At 37.7% G+C, this 26,705-nt stretch overlaps 1 protein-coding gene across 1 annotated transcript in view; it reads right to left on the bottom strand.

Annotated features, from left to right (window-relative positions):
- LOC102825417 (protein enabled homolog) overlaps window positions 1-26,705 on the bottom strand; it is a 198,639-nt gene that overhangs the window by 115,690 nt on the left and 56,244 nt on the right. The window contains exon 3 of the mRNA XM_006871160.1: window positions 806-971. Within this exon, the coding sequence (XP_006871222.1) occupies window positions 806-971 (166 nt within the window). The remainder of the gene's footprint in view (window positions 1-805; window positions 972-26,705) is intronic.

Raw genomic sequence — 26,705 nt, 5'->3', positions numbered from 1 at the left:
CCCTGTAAACTTTCACTCAATCCACAATAAAAACCTTAAATTAAAAAACAAAACAAAACACAAAGAGCAGATTAGAAAAGCAGAGGAATCAAGACACCAAGCACATGAAGACTGCCCAGGAATCAAAGTTCAACAGAGACTAGGATCTTCCACCAAAACAAAGAAAAAGAGCAAGCCTTTGCCTTGAATTGGCATCACGAATTCAGAGGTCCAGCTTCCTAAACTAAGAAAATAAATTTGCTAAAGCCGTTCACTTGGGGTATTTCTGTTATAACAGCACTAAATAACCAAGACAAGTAGTATTTTATGTTTATTATGTAAATTACTTTAGATTCCAAAAGTACATAGCTGGGAGGTCACATTATGATCTCAGAAGAGTCATAATAGAAAAAGGAGTAGGTATGTTTTTGTATAATTGTTTCAAATCTTCATCTAAATCCATGCTTTATTAAAGACGGAAAGAAGTAAAATGGAAAAGGCAAAACCTATATTTAGCCTTTCCCAAAGAAATTATTCTGATGAGTTTTATAGCATTTTATAGATTTATAAGGAATCCTGGTTATGTGTTAGACTGCTAACTACAAGGTCAGCTGTTTGAATCGGACCAGCTGCTCCGAGGGAGAAAGATGAAATTTTCTGCTACTGTAAAGATTCACGGTCTCGGAAACTCTACACAGAGCCACTATGAGTTAGAACTGATTCAACCTCCACCACCACCACCAAAGCTCTACTTTATTTGACTGAACATCCAAGTCCTCTTTTAATAGTAATCTTTCCATAAGAATTTTCATAGACCCTTACTTACCTGATGGTCCTGAATCTTCCTGCCCACCACTCGGAAAGTGTTGTTGCCTGTATGGTGATATATATGAACTCTGCTGAACCCAGTTGAGCCACCAGCTGGCACCCACTTCTTATTGGCATCATCATAAACCATCACAGCAGCTCTTGCCTGACAGATACTCTGTTCACTGTGAAAATAAGAAGCATATATTTCAAGTTTGAGATTTGTAAAACAAGCTGAGTACCCCAAATAGCCATGTAGAGCAGGATAAGCCAACCTGGCAGTCAATCAATAATTACTGCTGCTACGAGGTACTGGAGACAACAGTGAGCAAGACAGAAGCTTCCTGCCCTTATAGGTGGAGTCTATTGAGAAAAACAGACAAAAAATGAAGTATAATGAGGGACAGAAGAGATGGATAGTCACAAAAAAGCACACGGAAATTTTTTTCTAAAGTTGAATATCTACTCTATTTACTAAACTGAACAAAACTACAAATTCAAATCCATCATACCACATTTTCAGGTACATATATGCTTATTACATTGGTAGTCTGTCTTCTTCACTGGCAAAATTACTTTGATAATCAAGGTCTATATGACAAATTTTAAACAAGATACCACTCAAATTTCCTGACTCAATGTGTAAAATGAGATGGTTTCTAAGGAACCATCTAGAACCTATAGAGATAAAAAATTAAAGAAGAAAAGAACGACTCTAGGAGAAAAACTTTAAATCTAAGCTTCATCTTAGTTATTTGTGTGTGTTTTTCTTTTTTTTTTAATAGAGTAATGCAAGTCTAAAGACTTATTTATTGCAAATACTTTTTTTTCAACAACTTAAAAAATGACTATACTATGAGCATCATGGCTGTACTTCTTCCTACAAAGATTTGTTATTTCATTTGACAGTCCATGGAAATTTTAATATTCTCATCTAACACCATAACTAAGGAGCTCTGGTAGCGTAGTGGTTATGAAATCGGGCTGCGAACCTCAAGGTCAGCAGTTCGAAACTACCAGCTGCTCCGTGGAAGAAAGAAGAGACTTTCTGCTCCCACAAAGATGTACAGCCTCGGAAACCCTGTTCAGGGTCGCTATGGGTCGGAACCGACTTGAAGGCACTTAACAACAACAACAATACCATTAACTACTCAAAACGTATCAATTCTCCTATGGTCTTCCTTATTCATTGTCTAACTTTCATATGCGTATGAGACTACTGAAAATACCATGGCTTGGGTCACACACACCCTGTTCCTCAAACTGATATTTTTGCTCTTGAACACTTTAAAAGAGGTCTTGTGCAGAAAATTAGCCTATGCAGTATCTTGCCTGATTTCTTGACTGCTGATTCCATGATGATTAATGGTTGAACGAAGCAAAACGAAGTCTTCGACAACTTCTATCTTTTCTCCAGTCATCAGATATTTACTGGCCCAGTGGTGATTTTTTATTAAAGTGAAACCCATACTGAAGGCTGAGGTCTTTGATCTTCATCAATAAGTATTTTAAGTCTTCACTTTCAGCAAGCAAGGCTGTATCATCTGCATATCTCACGTTGTTAATGAGTCTTCCTCCAACCCTGTTGCCAAGGTCTTCTTCACATAATTCAGTTCTCAAATTACTTGCTCAGCATACAGTTTGAATAAGTATGGAAAAGAATACAACCCTGGCACACACCCTTCCTTATTTTAAGCCATTCACTGTTCCCTTTTTATGTTCAAACAACTGCCTCTTTGTCTATGTACAGGTTCCCCATGAGCACAATGAAGTGTTCCTGAACACTTATTCTCTGCAACATCATCCATAGCTTGTCCTGAGCCACCAATCTGAAAGCCTTTGTGTAAGCACAGCTAAATATCTTTCTGGTATTCTTTGCTTTCTGTCAAGATCCAGCAATAATAACTCCCATTCCAAGTCTTTGTCTGAATCCAGCTTGAACCTTGAGCAGTTTTCTGACAATGTACTGCTACAGCTGTTTTGAATTATCTTTAGGAAAATTGTACTTGCATGTGATATTAATGGTATTGTCCAATGATTTTCACATTCTGTTGGGTTCTCTCTCTTTGCAATGGGCACAAATATGGATCTCTTTCAGTCAGTTGGGCAGGTAGCTGTCTTCCAAATTTCTTGGCATAGAAAAGTGAGTGCCTCCAGTGTTGCATCAGTTCGTTGAAAGATTTCAATTTGTATTCCATCAATTCCCAGACCCTTATTCTTTGCCAGTGTCTTCAGTTAATCTTTGACTTCTTCCTTCAGTATCATTGGTTCTTGAGCATATATTACCTCTTGAAAAGGTTAAATATCGATCATTTATTTTTGGTGAAGTGACTCTGTATTCTTTCCATCTTCTTTTGATGCTTTCTGCATCATTAAATATTTTGCTTATTGTTGTTGTTGTTATGTGCTGTGGAGTCGGTTCCGACTCATAGTGACCCTGTACAGGGTTTCCGCGAGGCTGTAAATCTTTACGGGAGCAAAACGCCTCATCTTTCTCCGGTGTAACAACTGGTAGTTTCGAACTGCTGATCTTGCGGCTCGCAGCCCAATTCGTAACCACTATGCTACCAGAGCTAGAGTCCTTTAATATTGCAAATCGAGGTCTTTTTTCCCTCATTTTGAGAAATGCTGAGCTTCTTTTTTCCTTCCGGTTTTCTAACTCCAGGTCTTCACACATTTCATTATATCTGACTTTGTCTTTGTCTTCTCAAGCTTTTCTGAAGTTTCTTGTTCAGCTTTTTTTTTTGGGAGGGGGGGTGGTTCAGCTTTTCTTTGTCTCCTCCTTTCTTCTAGTTGCTTTAGCATTTCTATGCTGGAAAACAAGTATCAGAGTCTCTTGGACATTCACTTTGGTCTTTTCCTTCTTTTTAGTCTTCTTAATGACCTTTTGTTTTCTTTCTGTATGGTGTTCTTGATGTCGTCCCACAACTCTTCTACTCTTCAGTCATTAATGTCTCATGCATCAACTGTTCTTGTGTTGGTTTCTACATTCAGGTGGGATTTATTGAAGGTCATATTTTGGCTCTACTGAAGTTGTTTAGTTTTCTTCGCTTCTGTTTGAGCTTGCACAGAAGGCCTTTGTTTGGGCTGATGATCCTGAACTTCTCCACCATCTCTTTCCAATGTAGTCTATTTTGATTCCTGTGTATGCCATCTAGTGAGGTACAGGTGTGCAGTCATTTTTTTTTTTTTTTTAAATGTTCTATTCTTTGTACCTTTTTTTTTTTTAAGGTTTTTATTATAATCCCCTCCATGTACCATCAGTTACCTAAGTGCTTCTCTATTCACTTTTTGTTTTTTGTTTTTAACACTCAAGGATATATACATATATACATATAAAATAATTTAAACCACCAAAGGGCACATTCTGCAAGTCTGTCTCCTGGCTGCCATCTCTTAGTCCCTCTCTTTCTATGAATCTAGAGTCCTCAGCGGACTGGTCCCTCTCTCCATGTCCCCATCTCTGCCTCCATCCATCTCTGGCGTTGCTGCTTCTCTAGATAAGGTCTCTCATTCCACTTGTGCTCTTCTCCCTTGATGGTCCTAGGGTCCTCTGTTTCTGGACTTTTAAGATTAACCACTTCCCGGTCTTTGTTACAAAACTTCTACCTTTCACCTTATTTGTTACTGACATTGAGTTATACAATAAAATGGTGACATGACCTCAATTTCTATATTCCATAACCATACCAGAGAAAAAGAGTGAATATTTCATACGATGTTTTATTAAAAAAAAAAAAAAAAATTCAAGTAAGTGAGCAACAGAAGAAAGCTGGTACATTACCTATGTTATTAAACTCAATTAGAAGAACTCAATCTAAACATAAAAGGTTGTCTGATGCTTAAGCAGTAGTTAATGGAGTTGCTTCTAACTAGCCCAAACAAAGCATTGTTACTCAATAATTTTATCTTCAGATTTTAATTAGTAAGTAAAGGTTCTTGCCCCATATCCCCAATAAGCAAAAAAGACTTTCATACTCTCCTCTTCTTTTATTCATGCCTCAGCCTTTCTTTCAGCCCACTGAGGACAGATAAAGCAGCTTTGGGGTAATATATGTTTTATTTTTAATGTTTTCTTCTTGGAGTTTGACTTAAGGTAAAAGACTATTCAAGGTCTAAAGAAGTCATAACATTAAACAAAAAAACTTCTGTATTAGAACTAACAGCAGCAGCGTTGCAATTTTGCATTATAGAACCTTTAGAAATGATATTTGTGTAACTTATTTTTGAAATAAGCCCAGTGACGGCATCTGTATTTTTTACGCTACACTGAAATATTTTGGTAAAATATTTCTGGGAATAACAACAAACCAATCACTAAAAGCTTGATAATTTTTAAAAGATTGATTAGTCAGCAAGGCAGCTGAAATCTCTTCATCCCTAAGAGAGAAATACCTGTGAAATCACATTTGCAGAACCCTATGTTGGACTACTAACTGAAAGGCTGGCAACTCAAATCTATAAGCTCCTCAAAAACCCTATATAGGGTTGCCATGAGTTGGAACCAACTCAATGGTACTAACAACAAATGCCAAGAAAAAGAGACAAACATCAGTAAAGTGCCTCTTTCAGCTCACAATTCAAGAAAACAAGCTACCTGCAAGTAACAATTCAATAAACAAATCTGTAATTAATACAAAACTACTTCTTGAGTTTTCAAAGCTTAAAATATTTGGATTTATATATATTTTCCCCCAAGGTTCAAGAAATATTATCTCTTCAAGAAATCCCAGTGGGATACTATAAACTAAGGCAATGTTGTTGTCAGGAGCATTCGAGTCTGATCCTATTCACAGCAATCCTGGATAGGGTTTTCTGAGGAATAGCTGGTGGGTTTGAACCACTGTCCTTGTAGTTAGCAGTCCTGTGCTCATCCTTTACCACCCCGCCGTTGGGCAATAGTTAAATATAATTTGGGACTCTGCATGCCCCAGAAAAAAAACAAAAAATGTTTTAAAAACATCAACATTTTATAAAACATAAATAAAGTATGGGGAAATTAAATCCAAGGGGCTTATCTATGACACCCCAACATTTTCTTTAAACTTTTTCTTCCCCATTGCTGTATGGTGGGCTACTGGCGACATCACAAATATTGACTCACCTGCTTAACTGAGTAGCTATGATTAGTGCTTAATTAACCATGCTATATACAAACAACCTTGTCAGTCAGCAATCAAATGCCTGGTCAGCCTTTCTTGGGAAAGCTCTAACCAAAGAATCATGGTCATGTCCAAATGAACATGTCAATGCAGTCAAGAAAGGGCAATGATACAAAAATTAATTTGTTATTTTTCAATTGAAGATTGAAAGGAACCTTCAAAATGTGACACTAAGGTTACAATTCCAATTCCACAGCCAAGCACCAGGAAAAGTCAAGAATAAAACTGAAATCTTTCTGTTCCTTTCTACAGCATCTGAAGACATTTTCTCACTTCATTAGTGCCATCAAGTTGGTTTCAACTCATAGCAACCCTGTACAGGGTTTCCAAGGAGCAGCTAGTGGGTTTGAACTGCTAACTTTGCAGTTCAAACTGGCCTTGAGGCCCAGTGCTTATCCTACAACACAACACTAAGACTCCATTTCCTCACTAGTACAAAAATACCAACTTCAATCTTTTGTGTGATGCACAAAACAAGCCAACAGTACCCAGTTTGGGGTTCCTTAGAACTAGAAATGTCAAAAACAGATTAGATGAATGAGTACTGAATTGGGAGGGAATATTTCACCTTGTTGTTGTTAAGTGTTGTTGAGTCGTTTCCGACTCAGAGCAACCCTGTACAAGGTTTGGACGGGATGGTGGTGGTAGTCAAAGGAAATAAAGGATATTTTTGGTACCTAAAAATAGGAATAAAAATCTCAAAGGACAAAAATATTAAAGTAATAACTTAAGCTTCTTGGACAATTCCCATTATTCATGTTTTTTTCCTCTCTCTCTCCTACAGTAAAAAACTTAAATCAAGAGCCTGCTTTAACATGTAAGTGGACTTGTTAAGTGCCACTGAGTAAATTTTGAATCATAGCAACCCTATACAGGGTTTCCAAAGAGTGACTGGTGGGTTTGAATCAGCAAACCTTGTGGTTAGCAGTCCAGTGCTTATCCTATAGTGCCTAACCTAAAAAATAAATAAACAAACGGTTTCTTCCTGTATATCAGTGAATACACAAACAAGAGAGTAAGGCTAGGGAAAAAAATAGAAGTTCTTCTGATTAAGAATGTCCAGCTTTTTTGAGAAGGGCTTCTAGCCAAGAATGTCAACTAGTAAACTTTGGATATATGCAGCTTTTCAAGAAAATATAACTCATGACAAGGACGCGAGGCAGGAGTTAAGAATCACAGTTACTGAAGAACCAAAAGGAGAAAATAAAGGCTTCCTTTTAAGAAAATTAAGACCTAAACAAGCACAACAAAAAAGACAAAAATTCTTATAATCTTTATAGTACCATTCTAACAGCATCATGACAAATCTGAAAGTGAACACTTAGTCAAAGCCTTCAAGATTCTGAGTCACTAAAGAAACTATGCAAATGATTAAACTAGCAAATTACTATGATATATTTTTGTGAAGATCTGGTTGTATATTAATTGTAAACAAAACCTTCATTTTATGACCAAATACAATTGGTATGTATAGTTGATTATACATCATCTTCTAGATGTGAATTTTGGTCCCTTAAGATGAAATGTGGACTCCAGGTGTGGCAATATAGGATAAGAACTTGATGGCAAGGTCTGTTCGAACCGCAAGGTCAGCATTTCAAACCCACCAGCTACTCCTCAAAAACCCTATACAGGGTTGTTATGAATTGGGGCACTTAACAACAAAAAGAAACTTGGTGTTAGAAGTCTAAAAATCATTCATTAATGCTGCATTAAAATTTTGTGGCTTTGTTATATTTCTGAATATAATCAAATTTCCTTAACAGGTATATGTGGTGTTATAGAATGAGAATAGTCGAGCAATGCTTGCCAGATTCTATTCTTGTAAGTACCAACGAATGAAATGCTTCCTGGTATTTAAAAGACTGCTTTGCTATTCCTGTATTTTTATATGCTATGTTTTGAGGCTGAAATAAAATCAAGTCTTTGACAAATAGCAACTTCCTTTCAAAGATACCATACATTATTAGTCAGTGCTTTTCAAGAGAAAACATGAGTAAGAAAAGTGCCTACAGCACAGTGATGTTTCAGAGGAAATTCTCGCCTTCCATGATGGAGATGATATGGATTCAATTCCCAGTCAATGCAACTCTTGTCCAACCGTCTGTCAGTGGAAGCTTACGTATTGCTATGATACTAAAGAGATTTCTCTGGAGGGGGTGATAAAGGCACAAAGTGACTGGCTTAAAAGATTTCAAGAGAGAGTTTAGTTTAATAAGAAGTATGTGAGGGAAGATAGAGTCCCCAGTGAAGTGTTTTCTTCTTGTCTAGATGAGTCTGGTAAAAAGAGATGGGGATAAGATTCTTATGATTCAATAGTAATTGTTATCGTGACTAACTGCGACTGTCCCAATTGTAAAGGTAGAAGTTTTGTAACAAAAACAGGGGAGTAGTTAATCTTACAGTCCAAAATCAGAGGACCCTAGGACCATCAAGGGAGGAGAGCACAAGCAGAACGCGGGACTTTGTCCAGAGAAGCAGCAACACCAGAGATGGAGGCAGAGATGGGGACATGGAGAGAGAGAGCAGCTGAGGACTCTAGACTCACGGAAGAGAGGGACTGAGAGCTGGCAGCCAGGAGGCAGGCTTGTAGAATGTGCCCTTTGGTGGTGTAAATTATTATATATGCCTGAGTGTTTAAAAAAAAAAGCAAAAATGAATAGAGAGAAATACTCTTTTAAGTGATGACACATGGAGAGGATTATAATCATAATGAAACAGGGTGTATGATTTGTTGAATGTTAAACTGATGATAAATCCCCTGTAATCTTTTACTCAATTCACAATAAAAACTTTAAACAACAACAAAGTAAATGAAGAGAAAAATATATACCATGTGGAAGATAAAAAATTACTTTACTCAAATAATTTGGTCTTTGTCCAAATTTTAGTTCATGGGAGATAACTTCGAAACCCTTAGAATTTAAAAACAAAACAAAACAAACACCTTTTCTCTTCAACCCCTTTTCCTAGCCCACTAAAAATACCATGTGTTCTACCCTTCTCAGATGAATTTCTTCTAAGAATTGCTTAAACCTGTGGTTCAAAATCTATTTGAAAACTTTACTCTTCAAACTGTTTGAAAACAATTTGGCAACTTTACTCTTCTAAGCAAGGGCATACAGATTTTATATATATATATATATATATATAAAGCTATCCCAATCATTTTATAAAGTACAATGTAAATAACACCAGCAATGAGAAGGAAATTATCTAATAAAGAAATCATTTTTTGCTAAGAAAAGGTAAATAACTTCTTTACACAGGACCATATTCAATATACATAAACAAACAACTGGAGAAGCAGCCAAGTCTGCCACAACTTGCCAGTCCATCATTAGGTGCAATCTCAGTCTTTAGGAAGTTAATGGGCAAAAGCCTACTTTAACATTTTTTTCCCAACACCAGTGCATAATCAATGACTGCATGTTTACGTAATATGTCTCACATCTGCAACTGTATGTTCCTATAAGATAAAGATTTCCATGGGAGGCACAAGAGCATGTAAAGCTTGGAGATAGATTTCCAGATCTTCTGTATGTAGTCTTTTTTGTAAAGATTTGCCCAAGACCTTTAAATTAGTAATAAACTTCTTCCACATTACTAAAGAAAGGTATACCTTTACCACTCTAAGCGTTTAACCATGATGGAATGTGCATGTCAAAATGAAGAAACCTTTTAATTAAGAAGGATGCCATAAAGTCACAAATATGGGCCTTTCCCTGACATGTGCATATTTCTATTTCAGATGAAACTACTGCTAGAACTGTAATATTTTAAAGTTTATGAATGTTCAGAATTTTGAATTCTGTTGAGTCATCTTCACTTCTCTCTTTTCCTAATCTATGTCCAAAAATGTCACCATTCTTGAGAGGCTCCCAAGAGAACACTTAAAAAGAAATACTGAAAGCTAAAAATCATCTTTTGTCAAGTATTTAATTGCAAGCAATTCTATTCGGGGCACATTAAAGAACAGTAACTTTGAACCCCAAGAGCAGTAGGAGTTTTAATGCTGACTTTGGATTTTGGGGATTGGGAAGTGGTATTTTCCTTTTAAAATTATCAAGTTACAATGGATAAATAATATTTTTAACACTTGTATTACAGATATTATTAAGTAAGACAGTTAAAACCTATTTTATCAAATCACACAAATATTGTAATTACCAATACTTATCCTTTTTTTTTCCCTTAGAAAATAGTAATTTAGTATAAGCACTGGACTGTTAACTACAAGGTAGGCAATCCAAACCCACCAGCCTCTCTCAGAAACTCTATACAGGCTTCTCTATGAGTAGGATCCAAATTGACTCACACAATAATAATAAAAACAACTATGTATTAACAGAAAAATAAAATGTTAGCAGTCAAAATAATTTAAGATTTTAGCTAAATATATCCTCCCTTATATTATAAATACCTTCTTTAGACAGCATAAGAGACAAATATACACACAGACTAAATGCCACTTGAACAACAACAAACCCAGACCCACAATATCTCTGAGACATGTTTATATTTGAATGTTTATTTTCAAACAAAAGTAAGCACTGGAGATATATTTTGTATATATGGCAAGCAACTAACAGTTAAATCTACTACTAAGAGTGCTTTTAGAAGTTTTTTCCTTTATGACCTCTGAAATAATATTATTCCATTTTTAATAACCAAAATGAATACATATCATAATTACAACATTTTGAAAACTGTTCATTCATAATCACAACATTAAATGGTAAAGCTTTTAAGAATTTAAAAGGTCAAGAGTATTTCAAGCAAAATTCCTATTTGAGAACTGAAGATGAATTAAAAAGCAAAACGTCAACTTTGGTATGTACTTAAAAAAAACAACAAACAACAACAGCTAGATCTATTCATAATGAGCAATATGAAGATTATGAACACAATATGCTATAGAAAACTGAAGCACCAAAAATATACTTTGTTCTTATTAAGAAGACTTTATAGGACTGTTTGGAATCCTGATGCGGAGCTGCAGGTTAATATACTGGACTGTAAAATCAGTTTGAACCACAAGGTCGGCAGTTCAAGCTCACCAATCACTCCTTGGAAACTCTATACAGAATCACTAGGAGTCAGAACCATCTGGACAGCACTCAACAACAATAAGACTATTTAGAAAATGCCTAAACGAAAAAAAGTATTGTTGTAAAGCCTTTACAAAACCCTACAGAGGGTCACTATGAGTTGGCACCCACTGGACAACATTTAACAAAACTTCAAAAAAATCAGTGGTAATTTTAAAGCTGTTGCTTATTATGTGTGCATCATAGGGAAATAATTAGAAGTCTTTGCCAGGCTTGACAATACAGTGGATTAATGATTGGTTAGTCATGCTCTTTCTGCCTTAGCATGCTTCCATGAGTCTCACACAAGAGGGCTTCAAAAATTTAGTGGAAAAAAATGGAATTTAAAGATAATATAATTTCCCCACAAATTTACTGATGCACCTTAGTACAACTAATAACATACTAACTCTGACTGAACAAAAAAATATACGCTAGAAAACCAGTAGTCATTCCATTGTCACTGACAAGAGAATCAACATAATGAAAGCTAAGAGTGATTTAGTAATCATTTGCCTATGATGCTTTATTTGCACACATCGGCAGTAGATTCAGAAAGTAAATACAACACAGGATAATTGTTATTATGTGCAGTAGTATAAGCAGAAGACTGCTAACTCCAAGGTCAGCAGTTCAAGCCTGTCAGCCACTCCTCAGAAACCTTAACTGACTCAAAGACACTTAACAACAACTAGTCATAAAGTGAAAAATAGAGGCCCACTTTTTATCATTCATCTTCAGCCAAATACAACTGGTAATGGCATTTATCCATGCTTCCGAGAACAGAGGCTTATTTTCAAACCTTGAGAGCTAATATAGTTTGTTCCACTGGGTTTTGCTTGCTTGGTGCCCCTTGTCCCTTCTTCTCCTCCAGTTTCTCCCATTTGTAATAGAAACATCTACTTTGTGACCTGTTTCATCCTTATAGATTTTACCATGTTCACACATGAGAAGGAATTTTGTCTCACACAGACATGATGTAGATTATTCAGAAGATGAGATTTTAGACCTAAGAGTTGATTTAATAAGCCTTTTTGAATTACCTGATAGGATAACTGTGTTTTGTTTTGTATGTGGGAAGGACATGAATTCGGTGGGATGAAGTGGGGTGGGGGGTGGGGGGAAGCTAGAGGGTGAGATGTTATGGATTGCATTTTGTTTCCTAAAAATATGTGTTGTAAATCCTAATAATTATAACCGTGGTCCACCACAATCTGTTTTACATGTTGCTGTGATACTGGAAGCTAGGATATCAGTATTTCAAATATCAGCAGGTGAATAGGTTTCAGCAGAACTTCCAGAATAAGACAGATCCTGATGATCTACTTCTAAATAAATTGACCAGTGTATACTTTATTAACAGCAACTGAACACCGTCAGATTATGCCAAAAGATATACCCTCAAATTGGGAGGCACTAAATATACTACCAACAAAGAGCTGGAATAAACCTTTCAGAAACATAATTTACTAATACGGCACTACTTAAAATAAGAAACAGCTGCAAACACTCATTAGGAAGCAGAATGTTATCATTGTTGTTATTAATTGCCATTGATTCTGTTTTGACTAACAGCAACCCTGTATAGGGATTCCAATGAGTGGCTGGTGGGTTTGAACCACCAATCTTGTGGTTAGCAGTCTAGTGATTATCCTACAGTGCCATACCAGCAGAATGTTGTTGTTATTAGGTGCCATCCAGTTGGTTCCAACTTACAGCAACCCTGTGCACAACAGATCAAAACGCTGCCCAGTACTGTGTCATTTTAATAATTGTTGCTATACTTGAGGCTACTGCTGCTACCACTATGCCAATCCATCTCATTGGGGGTCTTTTCTCTTTTTTGTTGACCCTCCACTTTACCAAGTATGATGTCCTTCTCCAGGGACTACATCCAAAGTATGAGAGATGAAGTCTGGTCATCCCGGCTTCTAAGGAGCATTATGGCTGTACTTCATCCAACATAGATTTATTTGTTCTTCTGGCAGTTCACAGTACTCTCTATATTCTTCTCCAACACCGTAACTCAAATGTATCAATTCTTCTATGGTCTTCCTTATTCATTGTTGGTCTTTCATGTGCATATGCGGCTACTTAAAATACTATAGCTTGAGTCAGGCACACCTTAGTCCTCAAACTGGTATCTTTGATCTTGAGCACTTTTTTTTTAATGTTTTATTGTGAATTATGTGATAGTTTACATGGGAGAACATTAGTTTTACATTCACCCTTCATATATCTTTTCATTGCCATGGTTACAATCCCCTCCATGCATCATCAACCAACCAAAGGGTATACCCTACAAGCCTGCCCCCGGTCTTCAGCACAGAGCCCCCCTCTCTCTCTGGGTCTAAAGTCCCCAGCTGCTGTTCTTAAGCACTTTTAAAGAGGTCTTGTGCAGCAGATATGCTTATTGCAGTACTTCATTTGATTTCTTGACTATTGCTTCCATGAGTGCTAATTGTGAATCCAAGCAAAATGAAGTCTTTGATAACTTCAATCTTTTCTCTGTTTATCATGTTATTTGCTAGTCCAGTTGTGAGGATTTTTGTATTCTTTACATTGAAGTGTAAACCATACCGAAGGCTGTGGTCTTTCATCTTCACCAATAAGTACTTTAAGTTCTCTTTCCTTTCAGCTAACAAGGTTGTATCATCTGCATATCCCAGGTTGTCAATTAGTCTTCTGCCAATTCTGATACCACATTCTTTTTCAAATAATCCCGCTTTCGGGATTATTTCCTCAGCATACAGACTGAATAAGTACAGCAAGAGTACAACCCTGGCACACACCTTTCCTGATTTTAAATCAGTCAATATTCTCTTGTTCTATTCGACAATTGTCTATTGGTCTATATACAATACAAGCTCCTCATGAGCTTGTATTGGAATATCCATTCTTAGCAATGTTATTCATATTTTGTCATGATCCACATGGTCAAAAGCCTTTGCAAGTAAACATCTTTGTGGTATTCTCTGCTTTCAGCCATCTGATATCAGCAATGATATCCCTAGTTTCACATCCTCTTCTAGCTTGAGTTTTTGTTTAGTTTCCTGTCCTTGTACTATTGAAACCATTTTTTAATTATCTTCAGCAAAATTTTACTAACAAGTGATTTTAATGATACTGATTGATGATTTCCGCATTCCACTGAGTCATCTCTTTTTGGAATGGGTACAAATAGGATCTCTTCCAATCAGTTGGCCAGGTCTTCCATATTTCTTGGCATAGATGAGTGAGTAGCTCCAGTGCTGTACCAGTTTGTTGAAGGATTTCAATCTGTAGTCCACCAATTCTCAGAGCTTTGTTCTCTGCCAATACCTTCATTCTTTGCCAATATCTTCAGTGCAGCTTGGATGTCCTTCCTTCAGTACCATTGGTTCTTGATCATATGTTACCTCTTGAATGGTTGTACAGTGACCATTTTTGGGGGAGAAAGTGACTTCCACCTTCTTTTGATGCTTTCTGCATCATTCAATATTTTGCCCAAGGAATCCTTTAATATTGCAAAAGTCAAAGTTTAAAGTTTTTTTCACCAGCTCTTTCAGCTTGAGAAATGCTGAGCATGTTGTTTCCTTCCCTTTTGGTTTTCTAACTCCAGGTCTTTGTATATTTCATTATAATAGTTGAATCTGTCTTCCTGAGCTGCTCTTTGAAAATTTCTGTTCAGCTCTTTGACTTTTCCTGGAAAAATTTTGAAGCTATTGAAAATGTGGCATTGTAGATCCAGCACTGGACTGCTAACCACAAAACTAGCATTTCAATACACGAGCAGCTCCTTGGAAACTCTATACAGGGGTTGCTACAAGTCACAACTTAACAACAGGCATTTGTTATTGTTAAGTGCCATCGAGTCAGTTCCGACCCATAGCGACCCTGTATAGGGTTTCCGAGTAGCAGCTGGTGAACTTGAACCGCCAACCTTGCAGTTCAAATGGCTTTGCAGTCTGGCACATTAACCTATAGTGCCACACCAGGACTACACAACAGGCATAGGTGAGTTGAAATAGACTCGTCATAGCCATTTTGAGTCAGGCATTCATATGGTCTACTATGATAGAAATGAACAAATGAAGAGGAATGGCATCACATTCATTGTTAAGAAGAACATCTCAAGATCTATCATGAAGTTCAACACTGTTAATGATAGGATAATATCCATATACCTACAAGGAAGACAACTAATACAATCATTATTCAAATTTATCCACAAACCACTAAAGCCAACGATGAAGAAGCTGAATAATTCTATCAATTTCTACAGTCTGAAATAATCAAGCATATAAATCAAGATGCAGTGATGATTGGAATGAAAAAGGCTAGAAACAAAAAGGATTAGTAGTTGAGAAATATGACTCTGGTGATAGAAATGGTGCTGGAGGTCCTATGACATAATTTTCTAGGACCAGTATCTTTTTCTAAACAACATAACCAGTGACTACACACATGAACCCTGCCATGGAACACAAATCAACTACAACTGTGGAAAGACATGGAGAAGTTCAATACCATCAATGAGAACAAAGGCAGGGCCAACTACAGATCATCTAATTGCTCATAAGCAAGTTCAAGTTGAAGCTGAAGAAAATTAAAAGTAGTACATGAGAGCCAAAGTATGACATTGAGTATATTCCACCAGAATTTGGAGACTACTTTGAAAACAGATTTGACATAATGAACACCAATGACTCAATGAGTTGTGGCATAACATCAAGAACATCACATAGGAAGAAAGCAAAAGGTCTTTTTAGACAGGAAAAAGAGAAAATACCAAAATTTAATGTCAGAAGAGACTCTGAAACTTGCTCTTGAATGTAGAGTAAACAATAGCTAAAGTGAATGGAAGAAATGATGAAGCAGAAGAGCTGAACGGAAGATTTCAAAGGACAGCTCAAGAAGACAAAGTAAAGTACAAAGACCTGAAGTCAGAAAACCAAAAGGAAAGAACATGCTCGGTTATTTCTTAAGCTAAAAGAAATGAAAAAAACTTTCAAGCCTCAAGTTGTAATAATGAAGGATTCTATGGATAAAATGTTGAACCATACAGAAATCATCAAAAGATGATGAGAGGAATACACAGTCACTGTAGCAAAAAGAATTGGTCAACGTTCAACCATTTCAGAAGGGAGAATACGATCACTGAGGACACTTATGAAAAACAAGACTCCAGGAACTGACAGGACACTAATCGAGATGTTTCCTCAAACAAATGCCATGCTGGAGGTGCTCATTTATGTAAGCCAAAAAATTTGGAAGACAACTACATCATTAATCAGCTAAAAGAGATTCATTATTTGTGCCCTATTCAAAGAAAGGAGTCCAGGTGTGGCGCTGCAGATTAATGCATTGAACTGCAATGTCAGTTTGAGCTGCAAGGTTGGCGGTTCAAGCTCACCAGCCGCTCCTCGAAAACCCTATACAGGGTTGCTATAAGTTGGAAATGACTTGATGGTACTTAACAACAACAACAATGTAAAGAAAGGTGACCCTACAGAATGCATAAACGATCAAACAATATTATAACCTTCAGAACAGATTACATTTCAACAAAAAGAAAGCAAAAATATTCACGACTAGACCAATAAACAACATCATAGTAAGTAAAGATTGTAGTTGTTAAGGATTTCATTTTAGTTGGATCTGCAATCAATGTCTATGAAAGCAGCAGTCAAGAAATCAGATGAAAGTGCATCAGGGAACTTTGCTACAAAAGACTTCTGTAGAGCGTTAAAGAGCAAAGATGTCACTTTGAGGATTAAGGTGTGCCTGACCCAAGCCATGGTATTTTCAGTCACTTCAAAGGTATAAAAAACCTGGTCAAGGAATAAAGAAGACAGGAGAATTGATGCCTTCAAATTATGGTACTGGCAAAGAATATTAAATATAGATGGACTGTCAAAAGCACAAACAAATCTGCCTTGGAAGTAGAGTCAGAATGCTCTTTAGAAAGGTGGATGGTGAGTCTTTATCTCATGCACATTGGACATGTTATTAGGAGGGACCACTTCTGAGAGAAGAATACCATGGCTGGTAAAGTAAAGCTGGAGACGTTCTCCTCCCAAAAAGATTTACAGCCTCAGAAACCTTATACAGGGTCACTAAGAGTAGGAACTGGCTCAACAGCACTTATCAACAAGGCAGAGAGGGTCAGCCAAAGAGAGGAAGGCCCTCAATGAGATGGACTGACACAGTGATGGTAAGAATAGATTCAGAGATGACAATGATTGTGATGGCAGACTTTTGTTCTGTTGTACATAGGGTTTCTGTGAGTTGGAAGGGACAATGGCACCTAAAAATAAAGACAATACTTGTTGTTTAAGTGTCACTGACAGAGCACTTAACAATGTCTGGACTTCTACTAAATGCTCAAACAAGGTTGAACAGTAATTCTGTTTTAAACAAAACATTACTTGACTAGAAGGCAGTGGTGGTCTTAATGTTGTACCTTTTAAATAAAATCAATGGCTACTTGCAGAGAAAACTGTTTGTTTGAACTTGCAGTTGAAGTAAGTCAAACTGATGTGCCTTGAGAGTACATGTTATTATTCCTACGTAATATCAGCTCTAAAATTTCTCCTTTCCATCAAACTTTAGAAAACACTATCTATATATCTATATATATAACACGCAAAGGAGCTCTGGTAGCGAGCGTAGTGGTTACGAATCAGGTGGCGGACCACAAGGGTAGCAGTTCGAAACTACCAGCTGTTCCACGGGAGAAAGATGAGGCTTTCTGCTCCTGTAAAGATTTACAGCCTCAGAAACCCTGTACAGGGTCGCTATGAAATGGAACTGACTCCACGGCACATAACCACCACCACCACTGCATATATATATATATATATGTATATATATATACAATAAAAGTTGATGTGAGGCTAAAAATTCACAGATGACTTTATTATCTTCAGACCCAATTAATTTGGTCCTATAGCAGCATGTTGCTAGAGTCAACATTTAAAGGTGATACGTTTTTCAATGGTTATAAAAAGCAACAAGTAAGTGTATGCAGTACTTTTTATTTCAGATTTAGGTGTCTCTTCTTCAAGGGGTACACAAAGCCTCCGTTTTAGGGAATGCTTCAAAGAAATGACATCATTAACAATCTACCAAATCCTTTTGTTTCCATGGGGCAAGTCGTCTCTCCATTCCTTTAACCTTGCTAGTCCTGAACATCCAGAACTGCCTTCCCCTTGCCCCATATCTCCTTGGTTAATTGTTGCTGATCAAGTGCTGTCTCACAAATTCACATACAGTAAGCTTGTCAGATTACCCTCTTACAACCCCTCATGTAGGTGTCCATGCACATATAGAATTCCATGTACACAACAACAGCATGATTCTCAACCCAATTTGCTTATTAGACAGTACCTTTGTGTACATAACTGTACCATCCCTATCCACAATGTTCACATTTGCACTATTTGCTGTAAATGGACCATAATACCCAACATGAAACACTGTTGTAGTTATTCATAGTGGCCCCTATGCACAACAGAACTAAACACTGTCCGGTCCTGTGCCATCCTCACAATCGTTGCTACATTTGAGCTCATTGGTGCTGCTTCTCTCAATCCATCTAGTCTTCCTCTTTTTTGCTGACCCTCCACTTTATCAAGCATGATATCCTTCTCCAGGAACTGGTTCCTTCTGAAACCTGGTTAGCCATTATTTTAAGATTTATTATTTATCTTTTCTGTGGAAATACACTGTTTCATATTTGATGTATTAGTAAGTATTTGCTTTATAGATATCTCTGCTAAAATAACAATCAATGAAGGTTAGAAACTACATATGAATATATTTTAAATCAACATACAGAATCAGTACCATTAAGGAAATAATGGGAATATGTTGTTGTTGTTGTTATATGCCATGGAGTCGGTTCTGACTCATAGTGACCCCGTACATGGTTTCTGAGGCTGTAAATCTTTACGGGAGCAGAAAGCGTCATCTTTCTCCCGCAGAACAGCTGGTAGTTTCGAACTGCTGAACATGAGATTAGCAGCCCGATTCGTAACCACTATGCTACCAGAGCTCCTTAGTGGGCATATAGAAAACTCAATATATACAGAATAAGATCTATTTAATTGAAGTTTGGAAACAACATAATCTTAAAGCAAACAAGTTAACTATGGCATAAAAATTCTAATTAAATAAATGCACTGACCAATTAATTTTAGCTAAATAAAATTTAAAACTAAAGTTGATTTGATGAACTGTATCTTGAATGACAGCTGGTTGTACTTACTATAATTCCTAACAAAATAAGGAAATACTCCCAGTTTTCCAGACAGAAAACTTGGTCAGTCTCCTAATCAAGAAGTGTATTTTGTCACGACAAACAGCTAGGTGACTTACAATGTGGCATGTAGACACTACACAGAACATTCTAAGGGGCGATGTTCATATCCCTTTAGCAATTTTTATTTTCATGTGTTAGCTTCTTTTTATTTTGTAGCAGCTGACTATCAGCTGGCTTACGAGCTAAGTCTCATCATATTGCTTAAAGCAATTCACACATATCTCTAAGCAACAGCTGTGTAATTTTTATAGTATATTGTATCTAAAAATATAAAGTTCAAAACATCAAATGATTTCATCTAACATTCAGGAGTATTACTAAACAAAATACAGTCAACTCAACTCATGTTAAAGGAGTAATCTAACAGAAGGCAAGATCCAAAATGATGAGTAATCTGATTCATAAAAAATAAAAATGTTTATGAGCTGCATTAATTTTAGAAATGTCCTCTTTTCCCCTCAAGATATGTGATTCTGACAACTGTAGATAAGCATTCGTCTCATTATTACTTCCTCGTTGCTAGAAGTGTAGATATTACAGACTAGTTTTCACAGTATACTGACATAATATGTTCTCCCGATACTTTTAGCTTTGAGAAGACTTTCCTGATTTTAGTTAGGTTTCTTTCAGTGACCTTATGAATCACTTAGCTGCAAATGACTATGGTGTATCTTTGACCATGAAGTCCCATTGCTAATGAGATAGACAGATGGCTACGTCCACCTTATTTACTGAAATAGTCATTTTTCAGATACTTTTCTACTTTTGTTGTTGCTGTTGTTAAGTACCATGGAGTCGGTTCAGACTCATAGTGACCCTGCACAGGATTTCCGAGGCTGTAAATCCTTACAGGAGCAGAACGCCTCATCTTTCTCCCATGCCATGAAACCTCTGGCAGTTCTATTTTTAGTCACAACCAAAATAGGAACCAACCTCACCTGGCTGATCCCTGTATGGGTCAGATCTGGTGTTAGATCAGCAAAGGGTCTGGAGGCCTCAAGTTGAGTTTGGTCCTCTCTGGACTTCGATTTTTTTATCTCAAGATAAAAGTTGCTGTTGTTGTTAAGTGTCTTCGAGTCAGATCCGACTCATAGCAACCCTGTATAGGATTTCCAAAGAGTGGCTGGTGGGTTTGAACCACCAACCTTGCAGTTAGCATTCCAATACTTATCCTACAGTACCACACCAGGACTCACCCAAGCCATATTTCAAAATTGCTCCAACCATATACAGCCCTAGAGAAGCTATGGATCTTCTAATTGAGGAAAGGAAGGAAAAAACTGGCTACCAAAAGTCCTTTTTCAAAACTCTTAATTAGCCATTTATATTAAATACCACTTAAATAGAAGCCTGGTGATACAACAGCTAAACATTCAGCTGCTACTGAAATATGGTGATTCAAACCCACCCAGTGACTCTGTAAGAGAAGATACAACAGCTAAGCATTCAGCTGCTACTGAAATATGGTGATTCAAACCCACCCAGTGACTCTGTAAGAGAAAAACCTGATGATTTCCTCCCATAAAAATTACTGTTGTTGTTGTTGTTAAGAGCCCTCAAGTCAATTTCGACTCATAGAAATCCTGTATAAGGTTTCCAAAGAGTGGCCGGTGAAGTTTGAAGCCGACTTTGCAATTCAAATGGACCTTTCGGCCCAGTGCTTATCCTACATTAAGATTGTTGTTGTTAAGTGCCATCAAGTCACTTCTGACTCATAGTGACCCTTTATAGGGTTTTCAAGGAGCAGATGGTGGGTAGCCTAGAAATCCCCATGGAGTCAGCTATACTCTGCCCCATGAGGTGGCTATGATGGCACCGAATAACTAAAAAAAAAAAAAAAATCCACTGCCATCTAGTGGTTTCTGACTCATAGAGCCCCTATAGGACAGAAGAGAGTTTCCAAGAGTGTAAATCATTATAAGAGTAGACAACCCTACAGCCCCATCTTTCTCCAAACGAATGGCTCGTGGGTTTGAATCATGGAGCTAGCAATTAGCAGCAAAACACTTACCCCACTGTGTTACCAGGGCTCCTGCAACAACAATCACTTACATTGCATTGTTGCTAAAGTCCTTATCGTCAGTTCCAACTCAAAACCGCCCAATATAGGATTTCTGAGGAACAGTTGGTAGAATTGAACCACCGAGCTTGTCTATATTCTACAGTGCCACATCAGGATCCAGTTCCTTTCACATCTTTTTCCTCTCCTCTCTTCCACAATCTCCAAATAGATAATAAAAGCTTTGAATGTTTATTTAGGTCCCATTTGCTGGGGTAGGCCTTATAACTGTGAGCATTTGAAGAAATAGGCCTCATCCCACCAACCCTAGTACCAGAAAACCCTTGGAACATATGTGCCCCACTAATAGTATCAAGGACTCCTTGTGTGACACTGTAGGATAAGCACTGGACTGCAAACCACAAGGTCAGCGGTTCAAATCTACCACCTGCTCCTCAGAAACTCAATGGCACTTAACAACAATTGTATCAAAAAGAACCCTGGGAAGTGCTGGTGGTGCTGTAGGGTAAGCACTGGACTGCTAGCCACAAGCTTGACAGTTCAAACCCACCTGCTGCTCCTCAGTAGAAAGATGAAGCTTTCTGTTTGCTCCTGTGGAGATTTGTAGCCGCAGAAACTCTATGCAAGGTCACTTTGAATCAAAACCAGCTTGACAGCACCTAATATCAACAACACCATAGTAACTCCCACCAAATGATTGGCTGGGACCATGCAAATATATTGCCCACCTAATCCTTTAATGTGAGATAAAGCACTGGAACTCAAGGTCTAGTCGATGGTTCAAACTCACTAGCTGCTCCTTGGAAACCCTATATGAGGTCACTATGAGTTGGGATTGACTTGACAGTATTTAACAACCACCCCAGAAAGAGGAATGTATAATCCCAAAACCATCAAGACAATAAAGAAGTGCTCCAAGTGGAGTATGAAATCCCCCATGTGGAAAAGTGGCCGTGGTACAGACAGAGAGCAGTCCTCAGATGAAGTAAAGCTGAGTGCCAGGGGGCAGGAGGCTGGCTTACAGAACAGACCCTTTGGGCCTTTGTCTGCAGCAGGAAAGGAGCTTTGTAGCACTAGTCTGAGCAGGACAGAGGCCAAGGACCAGAGAGGCATGCCTGGGGTATAGCTGACAAGAGGCATTACCTGGCCAATGAACTGTTGTATCCTGAGTTGTTTCTGATCTTGAATTATATATACACTGTTCACATGTTCACTTTCTTAATAAAGCCCATGATCATGAATAAAAAATAAAAATGAAAATAAAAGAACCCTGGTAGCATAGTGGTTACAAGTTGGAGGGAGGAGGGAACTAACCACAAAGTCAGCAGCTCAAATCCAGCAGGTGCTCCACATGAGAAAGATGAGGTTTTCTGCTCCCATAAATATTTACACCCTCAGAAATCCTGTACAGGGTTGATATTGGTCTGAACAGACTTGACAGCACACAACCACCACTACCAATTTGAAGAAAATCCATACTGGTTGTGGTGGTTATCTGTCATGGAGTCTGTTCTGACTCAGAGAGACCCTGTGTAGAGTTTCCCAGGCCTCAACTTTTTCCTGCTGATCATCTGGTAGCTTCAAACCGCCAATCTTGTGGTTAGTAGTCCAACTTGTAATCAATCCACTGTGCTAGCAGAGGCTCCTTAAAATTCATATTACCTCAAAAAATTTTTATTTCATTCAAACTTCCTTCCATAACTGAAAATATCACATATAAGACATATATTCCAACTAAACAGTTATTTTTCTTTCCGTTTTTGCAAAAAATAAAATAAAAACATTCTATCAGTGATGAAGTACAACTTAAACATTAAACTCATGTTAAATCATTATCCACAGAAACTCCATGTCTTGTAATATGTCATCTTGGAACAAGGTTAATAATGAAACAAAATATAAGCCAAACTAGCAGACATTATAAAAAAGAAATGATCTTTACTCATCAAAAATGTCAAGGTTATGAAAGGCAAAAAAGGAGGAATTGTTCTTTATTGTTGTTGTTATTAAGTGCCGTAGAGTCAATTCTGACCCACAGAGACCCTGTACAGGGTTTCCAAGGAGCAACTGGTAAACTTGAACCACCGACCTTTTAATTCAAACGACTTTGCAGTCTGACACATTAACCCACAGTGCCACACACAAGAGACTAAAGACTTTGGGAGTCTTGGTGAGGCACAGTAGGATAAGCAATGGACTGCTAACCACAAGTCTGGTGGTTCAAACCCACCAGCTGCTCCTTAGAAACCTATACACAGTCACTATGAATCAAAACTAACTCGACAGTACTTATCAACAACAAAAAGACAACTGACAATGAAACCCATCTTGTCATCTGAATTAAATCCTGGACCAGATTTTTAAAAAAAGGTGTTTTTTTTTTTTCTTTTGTGACACTAAAAGTGAACAAAATTTTAACAAGTATTGCATAAGGTTTTAATGTTGCTGTCAGTTGCCATCAAGTCAATTCTGACTAAAGCATTACAGAGTACAACCGTTCCGTAGAACTTTCTGGGCTGTAATCTTTATGAAATCAGATCAACAGGCCTTTTCTTCCACGGTACCACTTGTTAATGTGTACCATCAAGCCAGTTATAACTCACAGAGCTCTATGCAGGGTTTCAATGATTCGAAATCTTCATGAGCACAGAAAGCCTTATCTTTCTCCTACACAGCAGCTGGTGAGTTTGAACTGCCGACCTTATGGTTAGCAGTCCCATGCTTATCCTACAGTGCCATATGGTTACCATTGTTTTTTTTAAGTGCCATCAAATTGGTTCGGACTCATAGTAGCCCCATATAGTGTTTCCAAAGCTGTAAATCTTTGCGGGAGCAGAAAGATGAGCCTTTCTCCTACTGAGCAGCTGATAGATTCAAATCAACGTCTTGTTCACAGTTCAGTGCTTATCCTACAGAGACACTGCATTCCATCATGATACCGGTGGTGGGAGTGTGCTGTCGAGTCAGGTCTGACTTATAGCAACCCTGTATGGGGTCTGACACAGTAAATCTTTATGGGAATACAAAACTTCATCTTTCTCCCAGAGAGTGGCTGGTAGATTACAACTACTGACCGTGTAGTTAGCAGCCCAACACGTAACCACTATGTTCAAACACCAACTTTTAGATTAGCAGTCAAACACAAGCCATACCAGCTATTTAAAACTGCCACTGATTCACAACAGCAGAAAGATAGGAGACAGCCTAATTACTCAACGACGGAAGAATGGATATAAAAAAAACTTTGGTATATACACTGCAATACTATGCAATGCTGAAGAATAACAATGAACCTGTGAAACACTTTATAACTTGGAGTGACAAAAGGGCAATTATTGTATGAGACCATTATTGTAAAAGCTTAAGGTTTCCACACTAAAGAAACATTCTTTGATGGTTACTAAGGGTGGGAGGCAGAGGAGAGTAATTCACTGGCAAGAGGGTAGACACATATTAGCTTGGGTAATGGGGAGGGCAATATACAAGAAAGGAGAGGCAATATAGAAGAAGAGGGAGGGTGGCAGAATGATGAAGATAGGTGAAGGCCTAGGGAAGTATGCATGGGCTAAAGGCAATAGATGTAAATAGTGATATATACACACCCTTGGAACTATAGTGTTCCAATTACATGAATTGAGAAATAGGCTGAATGGGTAAAGGAAGATGAGTGGTATATATATATATTTATATAATTCACAAATATATAAGTGTTTAGAAACATTTTATGATGATAGCCAGGGAAGGGAAGAATATTTCACTGGCTAGAGGGTGATGGTGGTGGTGTGCCATGGAGTCAGTTCCGATTCATAGCGACCCTATATAGGGGTCTCCAAGGCTTTAAATCTTTATGGGAGCAGAAAGCCTCATCTTTATCCCATGGCACCGCTGACCTTAAGGTTAGCAGCCCGACTTGTAACCACTATTCTACCAGAGCTCCTTAGGAGACAAGGAGGGCAATATACAAGGAGAAGGGAAATAAGAAGGGAAAAGTTGGCAGAAGAACAATGAAGACGGGTGAAGACACAAGGAGTTATACAAAGGCTGAAGAGAATAGAGGTAGACAGTGATAGATACATATATAATCTTGGAACAACAATGTTCTACAAGTAGATATATGGAGAGAGACACATGCTGAATGGTTATGTAAGGCAGAGTGGAATATATATGGAGTCCTGGTATGGCACTGCAGGATAATGTGCTGGACCGTAAGGTTAATTTGAATGGCAAGGTCAACAGTTCAAACTCATCAGCCGCTCCTCACCAACCTTATAAAGGGTTACTATGGATCAGAAACGACTTGAAGGCACTTAACAACAATAGTATATATATATGTGTGTGTGTGTGAGTGTGTGTGTATATATGCTTATATATCCCACGGATATACAAGAGTTTGAAAGAGGATATTGGTACATGAGTATTTACCTTTCCTGCAAACCCAACTATGAATGTGGTGGAGCATACAGCAGACAAAATGATGAAAACTTCTTAGATGTTATCAAATATCTTAAGGCAATAAGTAGCTGAGCCTCAGGTCTCAAAATCATAGACTCAGGGGACACCATGGGCAATTAGCATAACATAGTCCACAAAGACTATGTTCTACATCCTACTTCGGTAAGTAGTGCCTGCAAGACAACTACCTGACCAATTCATTGGAAGACCTCCATATCTGTGCCCATTCCAAAGAGAGGTGAAGAGGTGATCTAACAGAATACAGAAATCATCAAACAATATTATTAATATCACATGCACAAAAAACTTTTCTGAAGGATAATTTAAAAATGGCTACAACAGTACATCTATAGAGAACTGCCAGAAATTCAAGCCAGATTCAGAAGAGGATATGGAACTACGGATATCATCTGAAGTGTTCAAGAGCAAAGATTTAGTTTAAGATGTGCCTGACCCAAGCCATGATATTTTTAATAGCCTTGTATAAATGTAAAAGTTGAACAATTTAGTAAGGAGGACTGTAGAAGAAGTGATGCATGTAATCATGGCATTGAAGAAAAATATTTGAAGTACCATGGACTACCAGAAGAATAAACAAATCTGTCTTGGAAGAAGTGCAGCCAGAATACATACTCCTTGGAAGTCAGGATGGTGAGACTCTGGGTCTCCTACTTCAGTCATATTATAAGGACCAGTCCCTGGAAAAGAACATCATGCTTCGTAAAGTGGAGGGTCAACGAAAAAGAGGAAGACCTCCAATGAGATGAACTGGCACTATGGCAACAGCAATGGGTTTAAGCTTAACAACTATGAGGATGGTGTAGGATTTGGCAGTATTTTGTTCTGTTGTACATAGGGTTACTATGAGTTGGAGCAAACGCGACGGTACC

This window comes from Chrysochloris asiatica, unplaced genomic scaffold (genome assembly GCF_000296735.1).
Source record: "Chrysochloris asiatica unplaced genomic scaffold, ChrAsi1.0 scaffold00161, whole genome shotgun sequence".
Classification (NCBI taxonomy): domain Eukaryota; kingdom Metazoa; phylum Chordata; class Mammalia; order Afrosoricida; family Chrysochloridae; genus Chrysochloris; species Chrysochloris asiatica.
The sequence above is the reverse complement of the archived record's forward strand: the minus strand, read 5'-3'. Positions and strand labels throughout refer to the sequence as shown.